The sequence below is a fragment of the Oncorhynchus tshawytscha genome, linkage group LG07, assembly GCF_018296145.1.
Source record: "Oncorhynchus tshawytscha isolate Ot180627B linkage group LG07, Otsh_v2.0, whole genome shotgun sequence".
Lineage (NCBI taxonomy): Eukaryota > Metazoa > Chordata > Actinopteri > Salmoniformes > Salmonidae > Oncorhynchus > Oncorhynchus tshawytscha.
In genome coordinates, this window is record NC_056435.1 from 7519320 (window position 1) to 7537279 (window position 17960).

The following is a 17960-nucleotide window of genomic DNA, read 5'->3' on the forward strand; positions in this document are numbered from 1 at the left end:
CCTCCATGTGTTAGTCTATCAACAATGGAACTCTGATAGTGTTGGGTTGAATCACCCTTTTCGTGTCTGATAGAGATGATTCACTTGCAACGGCGGGAAAAGCAGGACATCAACTATGTGGGCGATGTAATCTTGATTACATAGCCCACATGTCCATCACCTTATTTGTGTGGGTTTAAAGCTACCAATGTCACAGCAATACATACATCTAAACTGGCTACTGTTTCACACATCCTTTTGGTATATTTGGTATCCAATGGACTGATAGTGTGGGATTGCTAGGTTAAAATCTACTGTAGTTACAATAAATCAATAACAGGAATAAGCAAACTTGTTTTTTTATTATAAGTTTATTTTAAGACCAAGTGGGGTATGCTTGAGTTTATTTTAAAAAGAAAAATGCTATGCTCCACTGCGTCCTTTTCTTCGGGCAAAATAGCTTATGGGAGAAAGAGAAAGTTTGTGACATCCCTTACCACAAAGATACTTTACCGTTGAAAACGTGCACTTACAGTATATCAACCTCTGGAATTACATTTACTGAAATAGATTATTTGGGATTGTTGTGTCAAAAATGTGAGCTGGATTAAGTAATGTAGTACCTTTAAAGGGCTTCAAAGGTCCAGTGGAAGAGTCAACCCATGTAGAAGGGAGTCCCAGGGGTGGACATGTGATCCCCAGCAGAGTCCCATCCTCCATCATCTGAACACAATTCAGGAGAGCCTTAATCAATTGTTAAACTAAACGTAAATCATGTGCTACCAAAAAAAATTTGATTGAAGCCTGAACCCAGTTAGGATGTAGAATAGTCAATGGTGAACATTATTTTGCTCACCAGCCCAATCAGGCTTGTTACAAGAGTAGAGAGATTATTCAGTGTTCAAAAGGGCATTTACCTTCTGGCACCAACATCGGGGAGAGAGGTCTGAGCATGTGAACCAGGGAAGCGTCTGATATTCCAGGCCCAGCTTTGGTAGTTGTACATGGATAACCTGGATATTTGCTCATTGGAGCACCTGTTACTAATGGAAATCAGCGTTATATAAGGTAAATGACTAGCTGAACTCTCTCTCTCTATCTCTCTGTGAAATGCGAGCTAGCTAAAGCATAATCACCTGCTCTCATTGAATATGGGTTAACTCCATGTAGGGCCATTTGGCAACCCTGTGGTGGAGGTGAATCAAAAAAATCCTGTGCCCCTTGACATCCCTGTGGTGGAGGGAAAAAATCCAAAAGGCAGCGAGGAGGTGGAGTAAATAATAAACATGAGAATTGCTGATTGCAGATAAAATAGGACTTTGATTTACATGTAAAAAAGGGACAGTTTGGAGTGAGTAGCCTACCTCAAATCTCTGAAGAGACTCAGCTTCCACTGAACAGATGGGCAAATCAAACACGATGGGCTTCACTGGTGAAGAAATGGGCAGCTCCACCACGATGGGCTCCACTTGAGGTGGAGGGAAGAAATTCTGGGCCCTTTGACATCTCTGAGTTGTAGGTGGAGCAAAAAAATCCAATAGGGAGGGAGGAGGAAGAGTAGTTCTGGCCTGTGGAACTGAAGTTTCCATGTCTGTCTTTCTTTTTTTATGTCGCTGTGTCAAACCCTTCAGTGGAATATAAAGGACATAAACAAATCAAATTGTTATCGTCACATACGCCGAACACAACAAGTGTAGACCTTACCGTGAAATGCATACTCACAAGCCCTTAACCAACAATGAAGTTTTAAGAAATTAAGAGTCAAGAAAAGATTTACTAAATAAGCTAAAGTTTTTTTTAAAAGCATTTGTAAACATGTGAATTTCTGATTGCAGTTAAACTAGGACCATGATTTACAAATGAAAAGGGACAGTTTGGAGTGAGTAGCCTACCTCAAATCTCTGAAGCGACTCAGCTTCCACTGGAGCGATCGGCAGCTCAAACATGACGTGCTTCACTGGTGGAGAGATGGGCAGATCAACCACAACAGGTTTCACTGGTGGAGAGATGGGCAGCTCAACCACAACAGGTTTCACTGGTGGAGAGATGGGCAGCTCAACCACAACAGGTTTCACTGGTGGAGAGATGGGCAGCTCAACCACAACAGGCTTCACTGGTGGAAAGATGGGCAGCTCATCCAAGATGGGATTCGCTGGTGGAGAGATGGGCTCCTCAACCACAATGGGCTCCATTGGAGGTGGAGGGAAGAAATCCTGGGACCTTTGACATCTCTGAGTTGTAGGCTGAGCGAAATAATCCAATAGGGAGGGAGGAGGAAGAGTAGTTCTGGCCTGTGGAACTGAAGTTTTCATGTCTTTTTTACTTTTTTTATGTCGCTGTGTCAGACCCTTCAGTGGCTTATTTTTCCGCAGTTGTAGGGCACCCTGGGAAAGAACATAAACTAATCAAAATAAATCCAATTGTATTCGTCACATGCGCTGAATACACAAGTGTAGACATTACCGGGAAATGCATACTCACAAGCCCTTAACCAACAATGAAGTTTTAAGAAATTAAGCGTCAAGAAAATATTTACTAATAAGCAACAACAACAAAAAAGCATATGTAAAGGTGTTAATTTCTGATTGCAGTTAAAATAGGACCATTATTTACAAATGAAAAGGGACAGTTTGGAGTGAGTAGCCTACCTCAAATCTCTGAAGTGACTCAGCATCCACTGGAGCAATCGGCAGGTCAAACATGACGTGCTTCACTGGTGGAGAGATGGGCAGCTCAACCATGATGGGTTTCACTGGTGGAGAGATGGGCAGCTCAACCACAACAGGCTTCACTGGTGGAAAGATGGGCAGTTCAACCATGATGGGCTCCACTGGTGGAGAGATGGGCAGTTCAACCACGATGGGCTCCACTGGTGGAGAAATGGGAAGCTCGACCACGATTGGTTTCACTGGAGGAAAGATGGGCTATATGTAGCAATATAAAACAGAAGGTTAATCCAGAAACAACGCAAATCAAATACAATGTAATTGACGCACGGCCTAAAACAGACCTGTTTGCTCACTTATGAAAATGCAAACCATAATAATCATCCTCTCCCTCATCATCCATCCTAACTCATGCTGTCTCATCCAAAGGAGAAACGTACCTGTGCCCTACTCTGTGTGCACAAAAGGGTAACAAAGTACCACATGAAGAACATAGATTGGTACTCCTGACACTTCTGCCATGCAACCTCAATCATCTCCTCAAGAGTCCCAATGCTACAGGAGAGGAAACACACCAGGTTGATTAGAATGGGTGGAAGGAGGTTTCACACCGTGGATACGAAAAAGTCTTTAGATTTCAGACCTGAACTCAATCTAGGTACTCTGGGTAATACAGGTAATCTGAAACTCCATTACATTGGTCCAATATCTCAATCAACTTCACTGTAAAGGTAGTGTAATTATAGCACTCAAAATCCCATCATGAATGTATCTGGTGGACAGTGGAGATGTACAGATGCCAATGCTGAATTAATAAACAAAGTACTTACTTTGCAAGAGGACCAGGGAATGCTGTGAGGACTCCAGGCTGCTCCTGTGGGCTCTGCTGAGGGAGATCAGAGGACGTAGGAAGGGGGAGATGGGCAGGAGCATCGACAATCTGTGAAGAACCAGCCTCAATTTCCCAGTTGGCCCCTTGACAAGGTTGATCCTGGTGGTTCACAGGTGGAGAGATGGGCAGCTCCACCACAATGGGTTTCACAGTTGGAGAGATGGGCAGCTCAACCATGATGGGTTTCACTGGTGGAGAGATGGATAGCTCAACAACAACAGGCTTCAAAGGTGGAAAGATGGGCAGCTCATCCACGATGGGCTTCACTGGTGGAGACATGGGCAGCTCAACCACAATGGGCTTCACTGGTGGAGAGTTGGGCAGCTCCATCACGATGGGCTTCACTGGTGGAGAGATGGGCAGCTCAACCACGATGGGTTTTACTGGTGGAGAGATGGGCAGCTCAACCACGATGGGCTCCAATGGAGGTGGAGGGAAGAAATTCTGGGCCCTTTGACATCTCTGAGTTGTAGGTAGAGCGAAATAATCCAATAGGGAGGGAGGAGGAAGAGTAGTTCTGGCCTGTGGAACTGAAGTTTCCATGTCTGTCTTTCTTTTTTTATGTCGCTGTGTCAAACCCTTTAGTGGAATATGTTTTGGAGGTGGTTGGGCAAATTGGGAAAGGACATAAACAAATCAAATTGTTATCGTCACATACGCCGAACACAACAAGTGAAGACCTTACCGTGAAATGCATACTCACAAGCCCTTAACCAACAATGAAGTTTTAAGAAAAGAAGAGTCAAGAAAATATTTACTAAATAAGCTAAAGTTTTCTAAAAAGCATATGTAAATGTGTGAATTTCTGATTGCAGTTAAACTAGGACCATGATTTACAAATTAAAAGGGACAGTTTGGAGTGAGTAGCCTACCTCAAATCTCTGAAGCGACTCAGCTTCCACTGGAGCGATCGGCAGCTCAAACATGACGTGCTTCACTGGTGGAGAGATGGGCAGCTCAACCACAATGGGCTCCACTGGTGGAGAGATGGGCAGCTCAACCACAATGGGCTTCACTGGTGGAGAGATGGGCAGCTCCATCATGATGGGATTCACAGGTGGAGAGATGGGCAGCTCAACCACAATGGGCTCCACTGGTGGAGAGTGGGCAGCTCAACCATGATGGGTTTTACTGGTGGAGAGATGGGCAGCTCAACTGCAATGGGCTTCACTGGTGGCGAGATGGGCAGCTCAACCATGATGGGTTTTACTGGTGGAGAGATGGGCAGCTGAACCACAATGGGCTCCACTGGTGGAGAGATGGGCAGATCAACCGCAATGGGCTTCACTAGTGGAGAGTTGGGCAGCTCCATCACGATGGGATTCACTGGTGGAGAGATGGGCAGCTCAACCACAATGGGCTTCACTGGTGGAGAGATGGGCAGCTCAACCTGCAATGGGCTTCACTGGTGGAGAGATGGGCAGCTCAACCACAATGGGCTCCACTGGTGGAGAGATGGGCAGCTCCACCGCAATGGGCTTCACTGGTGGAGAGATGGGCAGCTCAACCATGATGGGTTTTACTGGTGGAGAGATGGGCAGCTCAACTGCAATGGGCTTCACTGGTGGGGAGATGGGCAGCTCAACCATGATGGGTTTTACTGGTGGAGAGATGGGCAGCTGAACCACAATGGGCTCCACTGGTGGAGAGATGGGCAGCTCAACCGCAATGGGCTTCACTAGTGGAGAGTTGGGCAGCTCCACCACAATGGGCTTCACTGGTGGAGAGATGGGCAGCTCAACCACAATGGGCTTCACTGGTGGAGAGATGGGCAGCTCAACCGCAATGGGCTTCACTGGTGGAGAGATGGGCAGCTCAACCACAATGGGCTCCACTGGTGGAGAGATGGGCAGCTCCACCGCAATGGGCTTCACTAGTGGAGAGTTGGGCAGCTCCACCACAATGGGCTTCACTGGTGGAGAGATGGGCAGATCAACCACAATGGGCTTCACTGGTGGAGAGTTGGGCAGCTCAACCACGATGGGCTCCACTGGAGGTGGAGGGAAGAAATCCTGGGCCCTATGACATCTCTGAGTTGTAGGTGGAGCGAAATAATCCAATAGGGAGGGAGGAGGAAGAGTAGTTCTGGCCTGTGGAACTGAAGTTTCCATGTCTGTCTTTCTTTTTTTATGTCGCTGTGTCAAACCCTTCAGTAGAATATGTTTCGGAGGTGGTTGGGCAAATTGGGAAAGGACATAAACAAATCAAATTGTTATCGTCACATACGCCGAACACAACAAGTGAAGACCTTACCGTGAAATGCATACTCACAAGCCCTTAACCAACAATGAAGTTTTAAGAAAAGAAGAGTCAAGAAAATATTTACTAAATAAGCTAAAGTTTTCTAAGAAGCATATGTAAATGTGTGAATTTCTGATTGCAGTTAAACTAGGACAATGATTTACAAATGAAAAGGGACAGTTTGGAGTGAGTATCCTACCTCAAATCTCTGAAGCGACTCAGCTTCCACTGGAGTGATCGGCAGCTCAAACATGACGTGTCTCACTGGTGAAGAGATGGGCAGCTCAACCATGATGGGTTTTACTGGTGGAGAGATGGGCAGCTCAACAACAGGCTTCACAGGTGGAGAGATGGGCAGCTCAACCATGATGGATTTCACTGGTGGAGAGATGGGCAGCTCAACCACGATGGGCTCCACTGGTGGAGAGATGGGCAGCTCAACCATGATGGGTTTTACTGGTGGAGAGATGGGCAGCTCAACTGCAATGGGCTTCACTGGTGGCGAGATGGGCAGCTCAACCATGATGGGTTTTACTGGTGGAGAGATGGGCAGCTGAACCACAATGGGCTCCACTGGTGGAGAGATGGGCAGCTCAACCGCAATGGGCTTCACTAGTGGAGAGTTGGGCAGCTCCATCACGATGGGATTCACTGGTGGAGAGATGGGCAGCTCAACCACAATGGGCTTCACTGGTGGAGAGATGGGCAGCTCAACCGCAATGGGCTTCACTGGTGGAGAGATGGGCAGCTCAACCACAATGGGCTCCACTGATGGAGAGATGGGCAGCTCCACCGCAATGGGCTTCACTAGTGGAGAGTTGGGCAGCTCCACCACAATGGGCTTCACTGGTGGAGAGATGGGCAGCTCAACCACAATGGGCTTCACTGGTGGAGAGATGGGCAGCTCAACCACAATGGGCTTCACTGGTGGAGAGTTGGGCAGCTCAACCACGATGGGCTCCACTGGAGGTGGAGGGAAGAAATCCTGGGCCCTATGACATCTCTGAGTTGTAGGTGGAGCGAAATAATCCAATAGGGAGGGAGGAGGAAGAGTAGTTCTGGCCTGTGGAACTGAAGTTTCCATGTCTGTCTTTCTTTTTTTATGTCGCTGTGTCAAACCCTTCAGTGGAATATGTTTTGGAGGTGGTTGGGCAAATTGGGAAAGGACATAAACAAATCAAATTGTTATCGTCACATACGCCGAACACAACAAGTGAAGACCTTACCGTGAAATGCATACTCACAAGCCCTTAACTAACAATGAAGTTTTAAGAAAAGAAGAGTCAAGAAAATATTTACTACATAAGCTAAAGTTTTCTAAAAAGCATATGTAAACGTGTGAATTTCTGATTGCAGTTAAACTAGGACAATGATTTACAAATGAAAAGGGACAGTTTGGAGTGAGTATCCTACCTCAAATCTCTGAAGCGACTCAGCTTCCACTGGAGTGATCGGCAGCTCAAACATGACGTGTCTCACTGGTGAAGAGATGGGCAGCTCAACCATGATGGGTTTTACTGGTGGAGAGATGGGCAGCTCAAACATGACGTGTCTCACTGGTGGAGAGATCGGCAGCTCAAACATGACGTGGATCTCACTGGTGGAGAGATGGGCAGCTCAAACATGGGTGTCTCACTGGTGGAGAGATGGGCAGCTCAACCATGATGGGTTTTACTGGTGGAGAGATGGGCAGCTCAAACATGACGGGTCTCACTGGTGGAGAGATGGCAGCTCAAACATGACGTGTCTCACTGGTGGAGAGATGGGCAGCTCAACCATGATGGGTTTTACTGGTGGAGAGATGGGCAGCTCAACAACAATGAAGTTTTAACCAACAATGAAAAGAAGAGTCAGGCTTCACAGGTGGAGAGATGGGCAGCTCAACCATGATGGATTTCACTGGTGGAGAGTTGGGCAGCTCCATCACGATGGGATTCATTGGTGGAGAGATGGGCAGCTCAACCACAATGGGCTTCACTGGTGGAGAGATGGGCAGCTCAACCATGATGGGTTTCACTGGTGGGGAGATGGGCAGCTCAACCACAATGGGCTTCACTGGTGGAGAGATGGGCAGCTCAACCATGATGGGTTTCACTGGTGGAGACATGGGCAGCTCAACCACGATGGGCTCCACTGGAGGTGGAGGGAAGAAATCCTGGGCCCTATGACATCTCTGAGTTGTAGGTGGAGCGAAATAATCCAATAGGGAGGGAGGAGGAAGAGTAGTTCTGGCCTGTGGAACTGAAGTTTCCATGTCTGTCTTTCTTTTTTTATGTCGCTGTGTCAAACCCTTCAGTGGAATATGTTTCGGAGGTGGTTGGGCAAATTGGGAAAGGACATAAACAAATCAAATTGTTATCGTCACATACGCCGAACACAACAAGTGGAGACCTTACCGTGAAATGCATACTCACAAGCCCTTAACCAACAATTAAGTTTTAAGAAATTAAGAGTCAAGAAAAGATTGACTAAATAAGCTAAAATTTTCTAAGAAGCATAAGTAAACGTGTGAATTTCTGATTGTAGTTAAACTAGGACCATGATTTACAAATTAAAAGGGACAGTTTGGAATGAGTAGCCTACCTCAAATCTCTGAAGCGACTCAGCTTCCACTGGAGCGATCGGCAGCTCAAACATGACGTGCTTCACTGGTGGAGAGATGGGCAGCTCAACCACAATGGGCTCCACTGGTGGAGAGATGGGCAGCTCAACCATGAAGGGTTTTACTGGTGGAGAGATGGGCAGCTCAACCGCAATGGGCTTCACTGGTGGAGAGATGGGCAGCTCAACCACAATGGGCTCCACTGGTGGAGAGATGGGCAGCTCAACCGCAATGGGCTTCACTAGTGGAGAGTTGGGCAGCTCCATCATGATGGGATTCACTGGTGGAGAGATGGGCAGCTCAACCACAATGGGCTTCACTGGTGGAGAGATGGGCAGCTCAACCACAATGGGCTCCACTGGTGGAGAGATGGGCAGCTCAACCATGATGGGTTTTACTGGTGGAGAGATGGGCAGCTCAACTGCAATGGGCTTCACTGGTAGGGAGATGGGCAGCTCAACCGCAATGGGCTTCACTGGTGGAGAGATGGGCAGCTCAACCACAATGGGCTCCACTGGTGGAGAGATGGGCAGCTCAACCGCAATGGGCTTCACTAGTGGAGAGTTGGGCAGCTCCATCACGATGGGATTCACTGGTGGAGAGATGGGCAGCTCAACCACAATGGGCTCCACTGGTGGAGAGATGGGCAGCTCAACCGCAATGGGCTTCACTAGTGGAGAGTTGGGCAGCTCCATCACGATGGGATTCACTGGTGGAGAGATGGGCGGCTCAACCACGATGGGCTTCGCTGGTGTAGAAATGGGAAGCTCAACCACGATGGGTTTCACTGGTGTAGAGGTGGGCTATATATAGTGATATAGAACAGAAGGTTAGTTCAGAAACAACACAAATCAATTATAATGTAATTGACGCATGGCCTAAAACATACCTGTTTGCTTACTTATGAAAATGGAAACCATAATAATCATCCTCTCCCTCATCTTACATCCTAACTCATGCTGTCTCCTCCAAAGGAGAAACGTACCTGTGCCCTACTCTGTATGCACAACAGGGTAACACAGTACCACATGAAGAACATAGATTGGTACTCCTGACACTTCTGCCATGCAACCTCAATCATCTTCTCAAGAGTCCCAAAGCTACAGGAGAGGAAACACACCAGGTTGATTAGAATGGGTGGAAGGAGGTTTCACACCGTGGATACGAAAAAGTCTTTAGATTTCAGATCTGAACACAATCTAGATACTCTGGGTAATACAGGTAATCTGAAACGCCATTACGTTAGTCCAACATCTCAATCAACTTCAGTGTAATCATAGCACTCCAAATTCCAACATGAATGTATCTTGTGGACAGTGTAGCTGTGCAGATGTCATTGCTGTGTTAACGAACAAAGTACTTACTTTGCAAGAGAACCAGGGAATGCTGTGAGGACTCCAGGCTGCTCCGGTGGGCTCTGCTGAGGGAGATCAGAGGGCGTAGGGAGGGGGAGATGGGCAGGAGCATCAACAATCTGAGAAGAACCAGCTTCTTTTACCCAGTTGGCCCCTTGACCAAGTTGATCCTGGTGGTTGTAATAGTCGTTCTCATTCTCATACTTGTACGCATACTCATAGATGTACTCATTGTTTTTTAGGGTCCACCTCTCTGTAAAAAGAATAAGAGTAGAAACTTGATCCTCTCATTTACATAAAGGAATGATAATAAAATTATTCAACCAAGTCCTAACAGAGGTGTGAAATGCTTACCCCAATGGCCATATTTTTCATTCCAGTGGAAATATCCATAATCATCGCCCTTGTAAAACCCATCCGCATCAGCCTTAACAACATAATCAACATGGAGACAGTCAAATGAAAACAACTTTAAAGAGTAAAACCTGTTATCAAAGCACAATAGCTCTAAAGTACAGTTTAAATTGAATCCCTGTTAATGTTCTCAGAATGTAATGGGGAAAACAATATAATGAGACCTTTTAAAGCTAGAATCCTTAATTGAAACAATAACAAAACGGAGATGCCGCCCTCTGTTTTGGTAAAAAACTGAGGGATGGGCCTGGAGAAATGTAACCACTCTCAAATTCAGACAGAGCTGGCCATCCATGATATCAACATTACAGTTTTAACCATGTTTTAAGGTTATACAGTGTTTTTCCCCCATTACATTTACATTGTTTCCACACATTGGATTAAAACAAACTTATATTTTGGGTTCTGATGGGGTACGTATGACAATTGAATTAAGATCATGAGGCATGTATAAGTTATATTACATAAGAATCAAATGGGTTTATGTCATTAATTAATCAATAACTAAGGATTCTAGCTTTAAGGAACCAACCAGCTGATGTTGAGAATATTTTGAGAAACTCCTGATCCCAATGTTTGGTTACTCACAACCAAACAGGGACCAAACTGGAAAATGTCCAGGCCTAGGCCTATGTCCCTGGAATGTTCTGACTGTAACATCATACTACTGACATTCCATGGACCTAAAGGAAACGTTTTGAATGTTGCCAGAACTTTAGAGCCCTGAATGCTGATTGGCTGACAGCCGTGGTATATCAGACCATATACTGCAGGAATGACAAATCATGTATTTTACTGCTCTAATTACATTGGTAACCAGTTTATAATATCAATAAGGCACCTCAGGGGGTTTGTGTTATATGGCCAATATACCATGGCCTGTATCTAGGCATTCCATGTTGCATCATGTAAAGAGTAGCCTTTAGCAGTGGTATATTGGCAATATACCACACACCCTCAGGGCTTATTGCTTAAGTAACCCACTGGGCACAGACATCATTTCAACATATAGTTTTGAATTAATTTTGGTTAAGTTGTAAACTAAGGTGAATTCAACGTGAAATCAACAACAACAAAAATCACTAGGTACTTGCTAACTCTGGTCTACGGTGGAGGTACGCATACTACCGCCCTGGACTAGAGCTAATAGGCTAATTGCTACCACCCTGATCCAGAGTGAAGTGTTTGTTTACTCACATTATATGGATCCATAGTTGCTGGATCCAAGGTTAGTCAATCTTCAACACAGACGCACTGCACCATCCAACATCTCCGGTACAGTTTCCGGTAAGGTCTCCAACATTCGGAACAAGACAACTTAACGGTTTCAGAGAGTGATCCAAGTAGTAGTCTCTAGAAACAAGTCGTTGCTACTAATAAACGAACATTGATTGCTCGGGGTTATTTACAGTCTAGAAAACGTCACAGTACTCATCGTCAGATTGGAACTCACAGAGATTCTTGGAACTCATTATGTAAATGTGGTAACACAACTTTGAGTCATAATGCAAGTAATCACACTGCACGCGACCACTATTGACATGGGACGGGTTGTTCATTTGAGTCAAATATTTGGCCACTTCCTTGTGTTTGTTTATAATTGAAAAACAATAAAGAATTTTATAGTAAAGTTTTGGTCACTCACATTTGTATCGATGGATTGTTTCTAAATATTTCCCGCAAATATTCCACTAGTAGCCTAGGCCTAGCCAACAAGACAAACAAAGGGGTTTAAGGGAACACTCACAGCAACACATTAATTTACTATTCTGTTATTAAGTATATGGGAACGTGCATAGAAAATATTTAGTCTGTCTGCATTACTAGTATCTATTGGTAGCCAATAATGACAGACTCAATAACAAGGAATGACCGGGAATAAACTTGAGCTTTGCTGTTAGCTGACTGCTTAGCTGCTGAGACAGGGTGTGAGATGTTAAACCCCAGCTCTGGAACAAAAGGATTAAACGATTTGTTTCAGAAATGAAACCGTCACTTTGTTGGAGATTGAAGACAGAATACAAGAATGTGTGAATGTAAATGTAGGTTGACATGGATAGTGTGGGGTATGCCATTTGTTACAAAGGGGACGTGACGAACTAATATTTAATAAAACAAATATTAGAGAGGCCTACAGCAAAATTACTAAGTTGTTAAGTTCCTTTAAAAGCGCATTGATACATAGGCTAAATGTTTTGATTCGTGTGGATTTTCAGCATCCACAATGATTGGGAGTGGTGCTGAAAGGACAGCTCCTGCCCCGCACACAGAGCTTTTTGTTTCAGCAAATAATGGCTGTTCTATTCTCTTTAATTATATGGGGACATGTTCTGAACAGCCACATGGTTTGCGTGTTTCAAAATATAAATGATGGGATCAAAGTGTTTAATGCTTTCTAATTCCATATCTTCCTTGCTGTACTATGAGGATTTGTAATTCATACATAAAGATTGCCCGATTATTGTTTCGATCTTAATCCAAATTGCAAAAGGCTTTACTCCGCATGTGTTACGTCAGCGATCCCGGTAGGACTGGAATAGAATAGGAGCGCTCCAAATCAGTGCTGAGAACCAGCGAGCGCCCATCCATGCCAAGATTCATACCCCTTCGTCTGTCTGCTCTGGCACGAGTGCCCAAGGCTTATGGACAAAACAAAATAGAATAGTTGCATTGAGGAAGAAAATATATTTGGTGTCAGTTTTTTTTCCTTCTAATTACGCACGCAAACATTCCACTATTACTCCTCCAAGCTCAGCTGACTTTCTATCGCTCGCTTCTCGGATAGTCCAGAGGAAGCGACTTGTGGCCGCTGTGGTTGGCATCGTCATGGTGTTGGCCCTTATCATAGTAATACCGCTGCTTGTGCAAAGTACCAAGACTTCGGCTCACTATGAGATGATGGGCACCTGTCGAATGATCTGTGATCCATACAGTTCGAAACCCGCCAGCGCCACGGCCATGGAGCTCATGCAGGACACGAATGCCATCCCGCCGCCGCCAATGGCGCAAGGCTCCAAAGGTGAATTAGGGCGACCTGGGAAACCGGGACCAAGAGGTCCACCGGGAGAACCAGGACCTCCCGGCCCAAGAGGACCACCCGGAGACAGGGGCGATTCCGGGAAAGCTGTTTACCCCGCGGTAACGGGGACTGCAAAGACCGAAACGGACACGGACGAGGTTAACACTGCACTCAGTGAAACAAAGGTTGCGTTCTATGTCGGGTTGAAGAACCCACACGAAGGATATGAGGTGCTTAAATTCGACGATGTTGTCACAAACTTGGGAAATCAATACGACCCAACCAATGGCAAGTTCACTTGCCAAGTGTCCGGAATGTATTTTTTCACATACCACGTGTTAATGCGAGGAGGCGACGGGACAAGCATGTGGGCAGACTTGTGCAAAAACGGACAGGTAAACATTATTTAATTCAAATAGCATATACGAAAATATTGTATTCTCATTAATTTGAAAACAATTCATGTCTAGAACATACTATAAATGCACGCAAAAACCCAAAGGGTATGGAGAAAAACTTATACCACACGCACAAATTGTATGCACTCACTTTATATAATTTTGGCTAGTGCACTTGTCGGCTTTATGGTAGGACATTTAGGACATATGCTTAGTAATGGTAAACTCAGTTAAATCGGGTAGGCTATACATTATATTACCACAGTAAAGAAATGCTTGATCGTTTAGCTGCTTAAGCCCTCGTTCCCCCTTCTGTGGTGTCCAAAGTGACATAATATAACCTATTCTACAAAGTGCTAGTGGAGGAATTTGTCTGACCATAACTGAGGAAATGCCCAAAGTTGTGTCCAAAGTGGTATAATATGATGTAATCTACAAAGTGGTAGTGGATGAATTTGTCTGACCATAAGAGACGAAATCAAAATAACCATAAAATATGAAGTTCATGAGGATTATACTTATTTTGTGTGTCCCTTCCATTACACAGGTTCGGGCAAGTGCTATTGCACAGGACGCAGACCAGAACTACGATTACGCAGGTAACAGCGTAGTTCTACACCTGGACTCCGGGGATGAGATTTATGTCAAACTGGACGGTGGCAAAGCACACGGAGGCAACAACAACAAGTATAGCACCTTCTCTGGATTCATTTTGTATCCAGATTAAATAGCCTGACAAGTTTGAGGCTACCCCATGACTCTTCCTCCGAATGAGGTCCAAACAGAACTTCATCTGTAATTTCGCTCTCTCATTTCCTTTGAAGAGCAGGGTGCTTGTAATGGTCTTCTAACCACCAATAATATATAGGATAAATAGGCGATATAGCAGTTGAGGTCGTTTGATTGAATGTGGTAAGATTGCTTGATTCAGCAGTTTGTTTTACTCAATAGGATCACCTTATGTTGGAGAAATAGCCTATATGTAGCTAAGGTCAAATGCACAGAGATAGAATCATATAACCCATGTGTTCGGTACATCCAGAGTTGTGTTTTATTTTATGCCACTAGGTCAACAGTGCATTATATTTTTTCCTGATGTACCAATAAATGTTATTTTACAGTTTGTCTCATTGGATGTTAAAAAAAAAGATGACGACAATTTGAGTTACAGTAATTAGGGACTGCATACATTTTTGTACTGGTCCGCCGTGGGAAATGAACCCACAACCATGGCGTTACAAGCACTATGTTCTACCTGCTGAACAACACGGGGACCACAGCCTGGATGAGTCTTATGGAGCAACGCTTCAGGTTAAAGTGACAACCTGTCATCCAATACTCGCACTAGTGAAGGTGCTCCTCACGTATACATTCTATCATCCGTCAAGACTGAAATGTGTGATTTTCCTTCAAACATTTCATGTTTTCCTTTATGCTTCACTTCAAAAGAAGTGCACAGCTTTAGGGTTAGTTTATGGTGAGGATCTTTATTTGCTCGATCTCCACAAGATTAGTGGCTATTTGACAAAGAAGGCAGTGGTGTAAAGTACTTAAGTAAAAAATACTTTAAAGTAATACCTAAGTAGTTTTGGGGGTATCTGTACTTTACCATTTACATTTTGGGCAACTTTTACTTCATTTACATTCTTAAAGAAAATAAGGTAGTTTTTACTCCCTATATTTTCCATGACATCCAAAAGTACTCATTACATTTTGAAAGGAAAATTGTCCAACACACACTTATCAAGACAACATCCCTGGTAATCCCTACTGCCTCTGATCTGGCGGATTTACTAAACACAAATGCATCTTTTGTAAATGATGTCTGAGTGTTGGGGTGTGCACCTGGCTATCCTTACATTTTAAAAACAAGAAAATGGTGTCGTTTGCATTGTTTAATTTAGAGTTGATGTTGGAATTTTACATACACCTTAGCCAAATATATTTAAACTCAGTTTTTCCACAATTCCTGACATTTAATCCTAGTAAAAATTCCCTGTCTTAGGTCAGTTAGGATCACCACTTTTATTTTAAGAAGGTATAATGTCAGAATAATAGTAGAGAGAATGATTTATTTCAGCTTTTATTTATTTATACAAAATGGCTTCCAACACTCTACTCAGCAAACTGGATGCAGTCTATCACAGTGCCATCCGTTTTGTCACTAAAGCACCTTATACAACCCACCACTGCGACCTGTATGCTCTGGTCGGCTGGCCCTCGTTACATATTCGTCGCCAGACCCACTGGCTCCAGGTCATCTACAAGTCCATGCTAGGTAAAGCTCCGCCTTATCTCAGTTCACTGGTCACGATGGCAACACCCATCCGTAGCACGCGCTCCAGCAGGTGTATCTCACTGATCATCCCTAAAGCCAACACCTCATTTGGCCGCCTTTCGTTCCAGTACTCTGCTGCCTGTGACTGGAACGAATTGCAAAATCGCTGAAGTTGGAGACTTTTATCTCCCTCACCAACTTCAAACATCAGCTATCTGAGCAGCTAACCGATCGCTGCTGCTGTACATAGTCTATTGGTAAATAGCCCACCCATTTTCACCTACCTCATCCCCATACTGTTTTTATTTATTTACTTGCTCTTTTGCACACCAATATCTCTACCTGTACATGACCATCTGATCATTTATCACTCCAGTGTTAATCTGCAAAATTGTAATTATTCGCCTACCTCCTCATGCCTTTTGCACACATTGTATATAGACTCCCCCTTTGTTTTCTACTGTGTTATTGACTTGTTAATTGTTTATTCCATGTGTAACTCTGTGTTGTCTGCTCACACTGCTATGCTTTATCTTGGCCAGGTCGCAGTTGCAAATGAGAACTTGTTCTCAACTGGCCTACCTGGTTAAATAAAGGTGAAATAAATAAATAAAATAAATTTTTCATCACATTCCCAGTGGGTCAGAAGTTTACATACACTGAATTAGTATTTGGTAACATTGCCTCTAAATTGTTTAACTTGGGTCAAATGTTTCGGGTAGCCTTCTACAAGCTTCCCACAATAAATTGGTTGAATTTTGGCCCATTCCTCCTGACTGAGCTGGTGTAACTGAGTCGGGTTTGTAGGCCTCCACATGCTTTTTCATGTTCTATAGGATTGAGGCCAGGGCTTTGTGATGGCCATTCCAATACCTTGACGTTGTTGTCCTTAAGCCATTTTGCCACAACTTTGGAAGTATGCTTGGGGTCATCGTCCATTTGGAAGACCCATTTGCGATCAAGCTTTAAGTTCCTGACTGATGTCTTGAGATGTTGCTTCAATATATCCACCTAATTTTCCTGCCTCATGCCATTTATTTCGTGAAGTGCACCAGTCCCTCCTGCAGCAAAGCACCCTCACAACATGATGCTGCCACCCCTGTGCTTCACGGTTGGGATGGTGTTCTTCAGATTGCGTGGGAGGTGTTCTTCAGAAACACTTTTAGACTTTTACTCAAGAAGTATTTTACTGGGTGACTTCCACTTCTACTTGAGTAACTTTCTATTAAGGTGGCATCTATACTTATACTCAAATATGACAACTGGGTATTTTTTCCACCCCTGAAAGAAGGTGATAATAATCTGTCCATTCTACTACCTGAGGCCGTCGGTTTGTTTAGATTTTGTTTGTAGCTTAGCATTGGGGTTAGGAATGTGGTAAAGGGTTAAGGTTAGTGTAAAGTTAAGGGTTATTGGCACTCATAAATTGACTCGCAGAGGCTCACATGAAAAGAATTCTACAGTTTACTATAGAATACTACAGTACTTACTATAGAATTATATAGTACAATACTGTAGAAAGCAATATTACACACTGTAGTATCCCTCGATTATGTGTAATACTTACTATAGAATGTTGTAGTATACTGTAGCAAATACTACATTATCCACAAAAAAACACTAGTAAATACTACAGTAATGATGTCAGCAAAAACATTTGAAAAAAAACCAATAGTAAATACTACAGTATTTAATTAGCATTTACCCTGAACATTCCCCTCACCCATTATGCAATTTGTACAAGTAAGAAACCTACATGCCAAGTAAAGACCATATATTGTGTTCCCTACCAGTTATAGAAAAGAGCAGAAGCTTTGCACTATCTGTTCAGATGGGAGTCCTACCTAGTTAACTGTAAATAGTACAGTATACTACAGTAAATATTAAAGTAAGTACTACAGTATGTTTTTACAGACTTGAGTGAATACTACAGTAACATCTGCAAAAACACTAAAGTGAATACTATAGTATTTATACCTGTAACGGTTCTCTTGTGGTGAAGGAGAAGCGGACCAAAACGCAGCGTGGTGGTTATTCATGTTTCTTTAATGAAGACGCTATACATGAATAAACTAACGAAAACAATAACCGTGAGAACTCAAAACAGCCCTATCTG

General features: G+C 43.9%; 3 protein-coding genes across 4 annotated transcripts; 1 reads left to right on the forward strand and 2 right to left on the reverse strand.

Moving 5' to 3' along the window:
* Positions 1 to 390: 390 nt before the first annotated feature.
* On the reverse strand, positions 391 to 4910 carry LOC112255407 (proline-rich extensin-like protein EPR1). Of its 2 annotated transcripts, none has more exons than XM_042323985.1 (10): positions 4410 to 4910; positions 3476 to 4116; positions 3086 to 3200; positions 2628 to 2903; positions 1872 to 2363; positions 1344 to 1604; positions 1116 to 1209; positions 897 to 1016; positions 603 to 702; positions 391 to 439 (listed from the first exon to the last, which is right to left on the reverse strand). In XM_042323985.1, exons 1-9 carry the CDS (start codon positions 4578 to 4580, stop codon positions 635 to 637), a joined length of 2238 nt encoding a protein of 745 aa, XP_042179919.1. In that variant the 5' UTR covers positions 4581 to 4910; the 3' UTR covers positions 391 to 439; positions 603 to 634. The 2 variants fall into 2 exon arrangements, with proteins under 2 accessions (XP_042179919.1, XP_042179918.1); XM_042323984.1 differs by having other exon boundaries at positions 897 to 1022.
* On the reverse strand, positions 4589 to 11272 carry LOC121846829 (proline-rich extensin-like protein EPR1). The gene is made up of 10 exons (XM_042324994.1): positions 11248 to 11272; positions 9745 to 9988; positions 9366 to 9480; positions 8362 to 9183; positions 7615 to 8068; positions 7493 to 7568; positions 7192 to 7375; positions 5978 to 6898; positions 4928 to 5684; positions 4589 to 4863 (listed from the first exon to the last, which is right to left on the reverse strand). The coding sequence occupies exons 1-10, from the start codon at positions 11270 to 11272 to the stop codon at positions 4589 to 4591; spliced, it is 3873 nt and encodes a 1290-aa protein (XP_042180928.1).
* Positions 11273 to 12722: 1450 nt separating this feature from the next.
* LOC112255416 (complement C1q-like protein 2) lies at positions 12723 to 14686 on the forward strand. Its single transcript, XM_024428400.1, has 2 exons — positions 12723 to 13563; positions 14114 to 14686. The coding sequence occupies exons 1-2, from the start codon at positions 12976 to 12978 to the stop codon at positions 14291 to 14293; spliced, it is 768 nt and encodes a 255-aa protein (XP_024284168.1). The 5' UTR covers positions 12723 to 12975; the 3' UTR covers positions 14294 to 14686.
* Positions 14687 to 17960: the final 3274 nt, after the last annotated feature.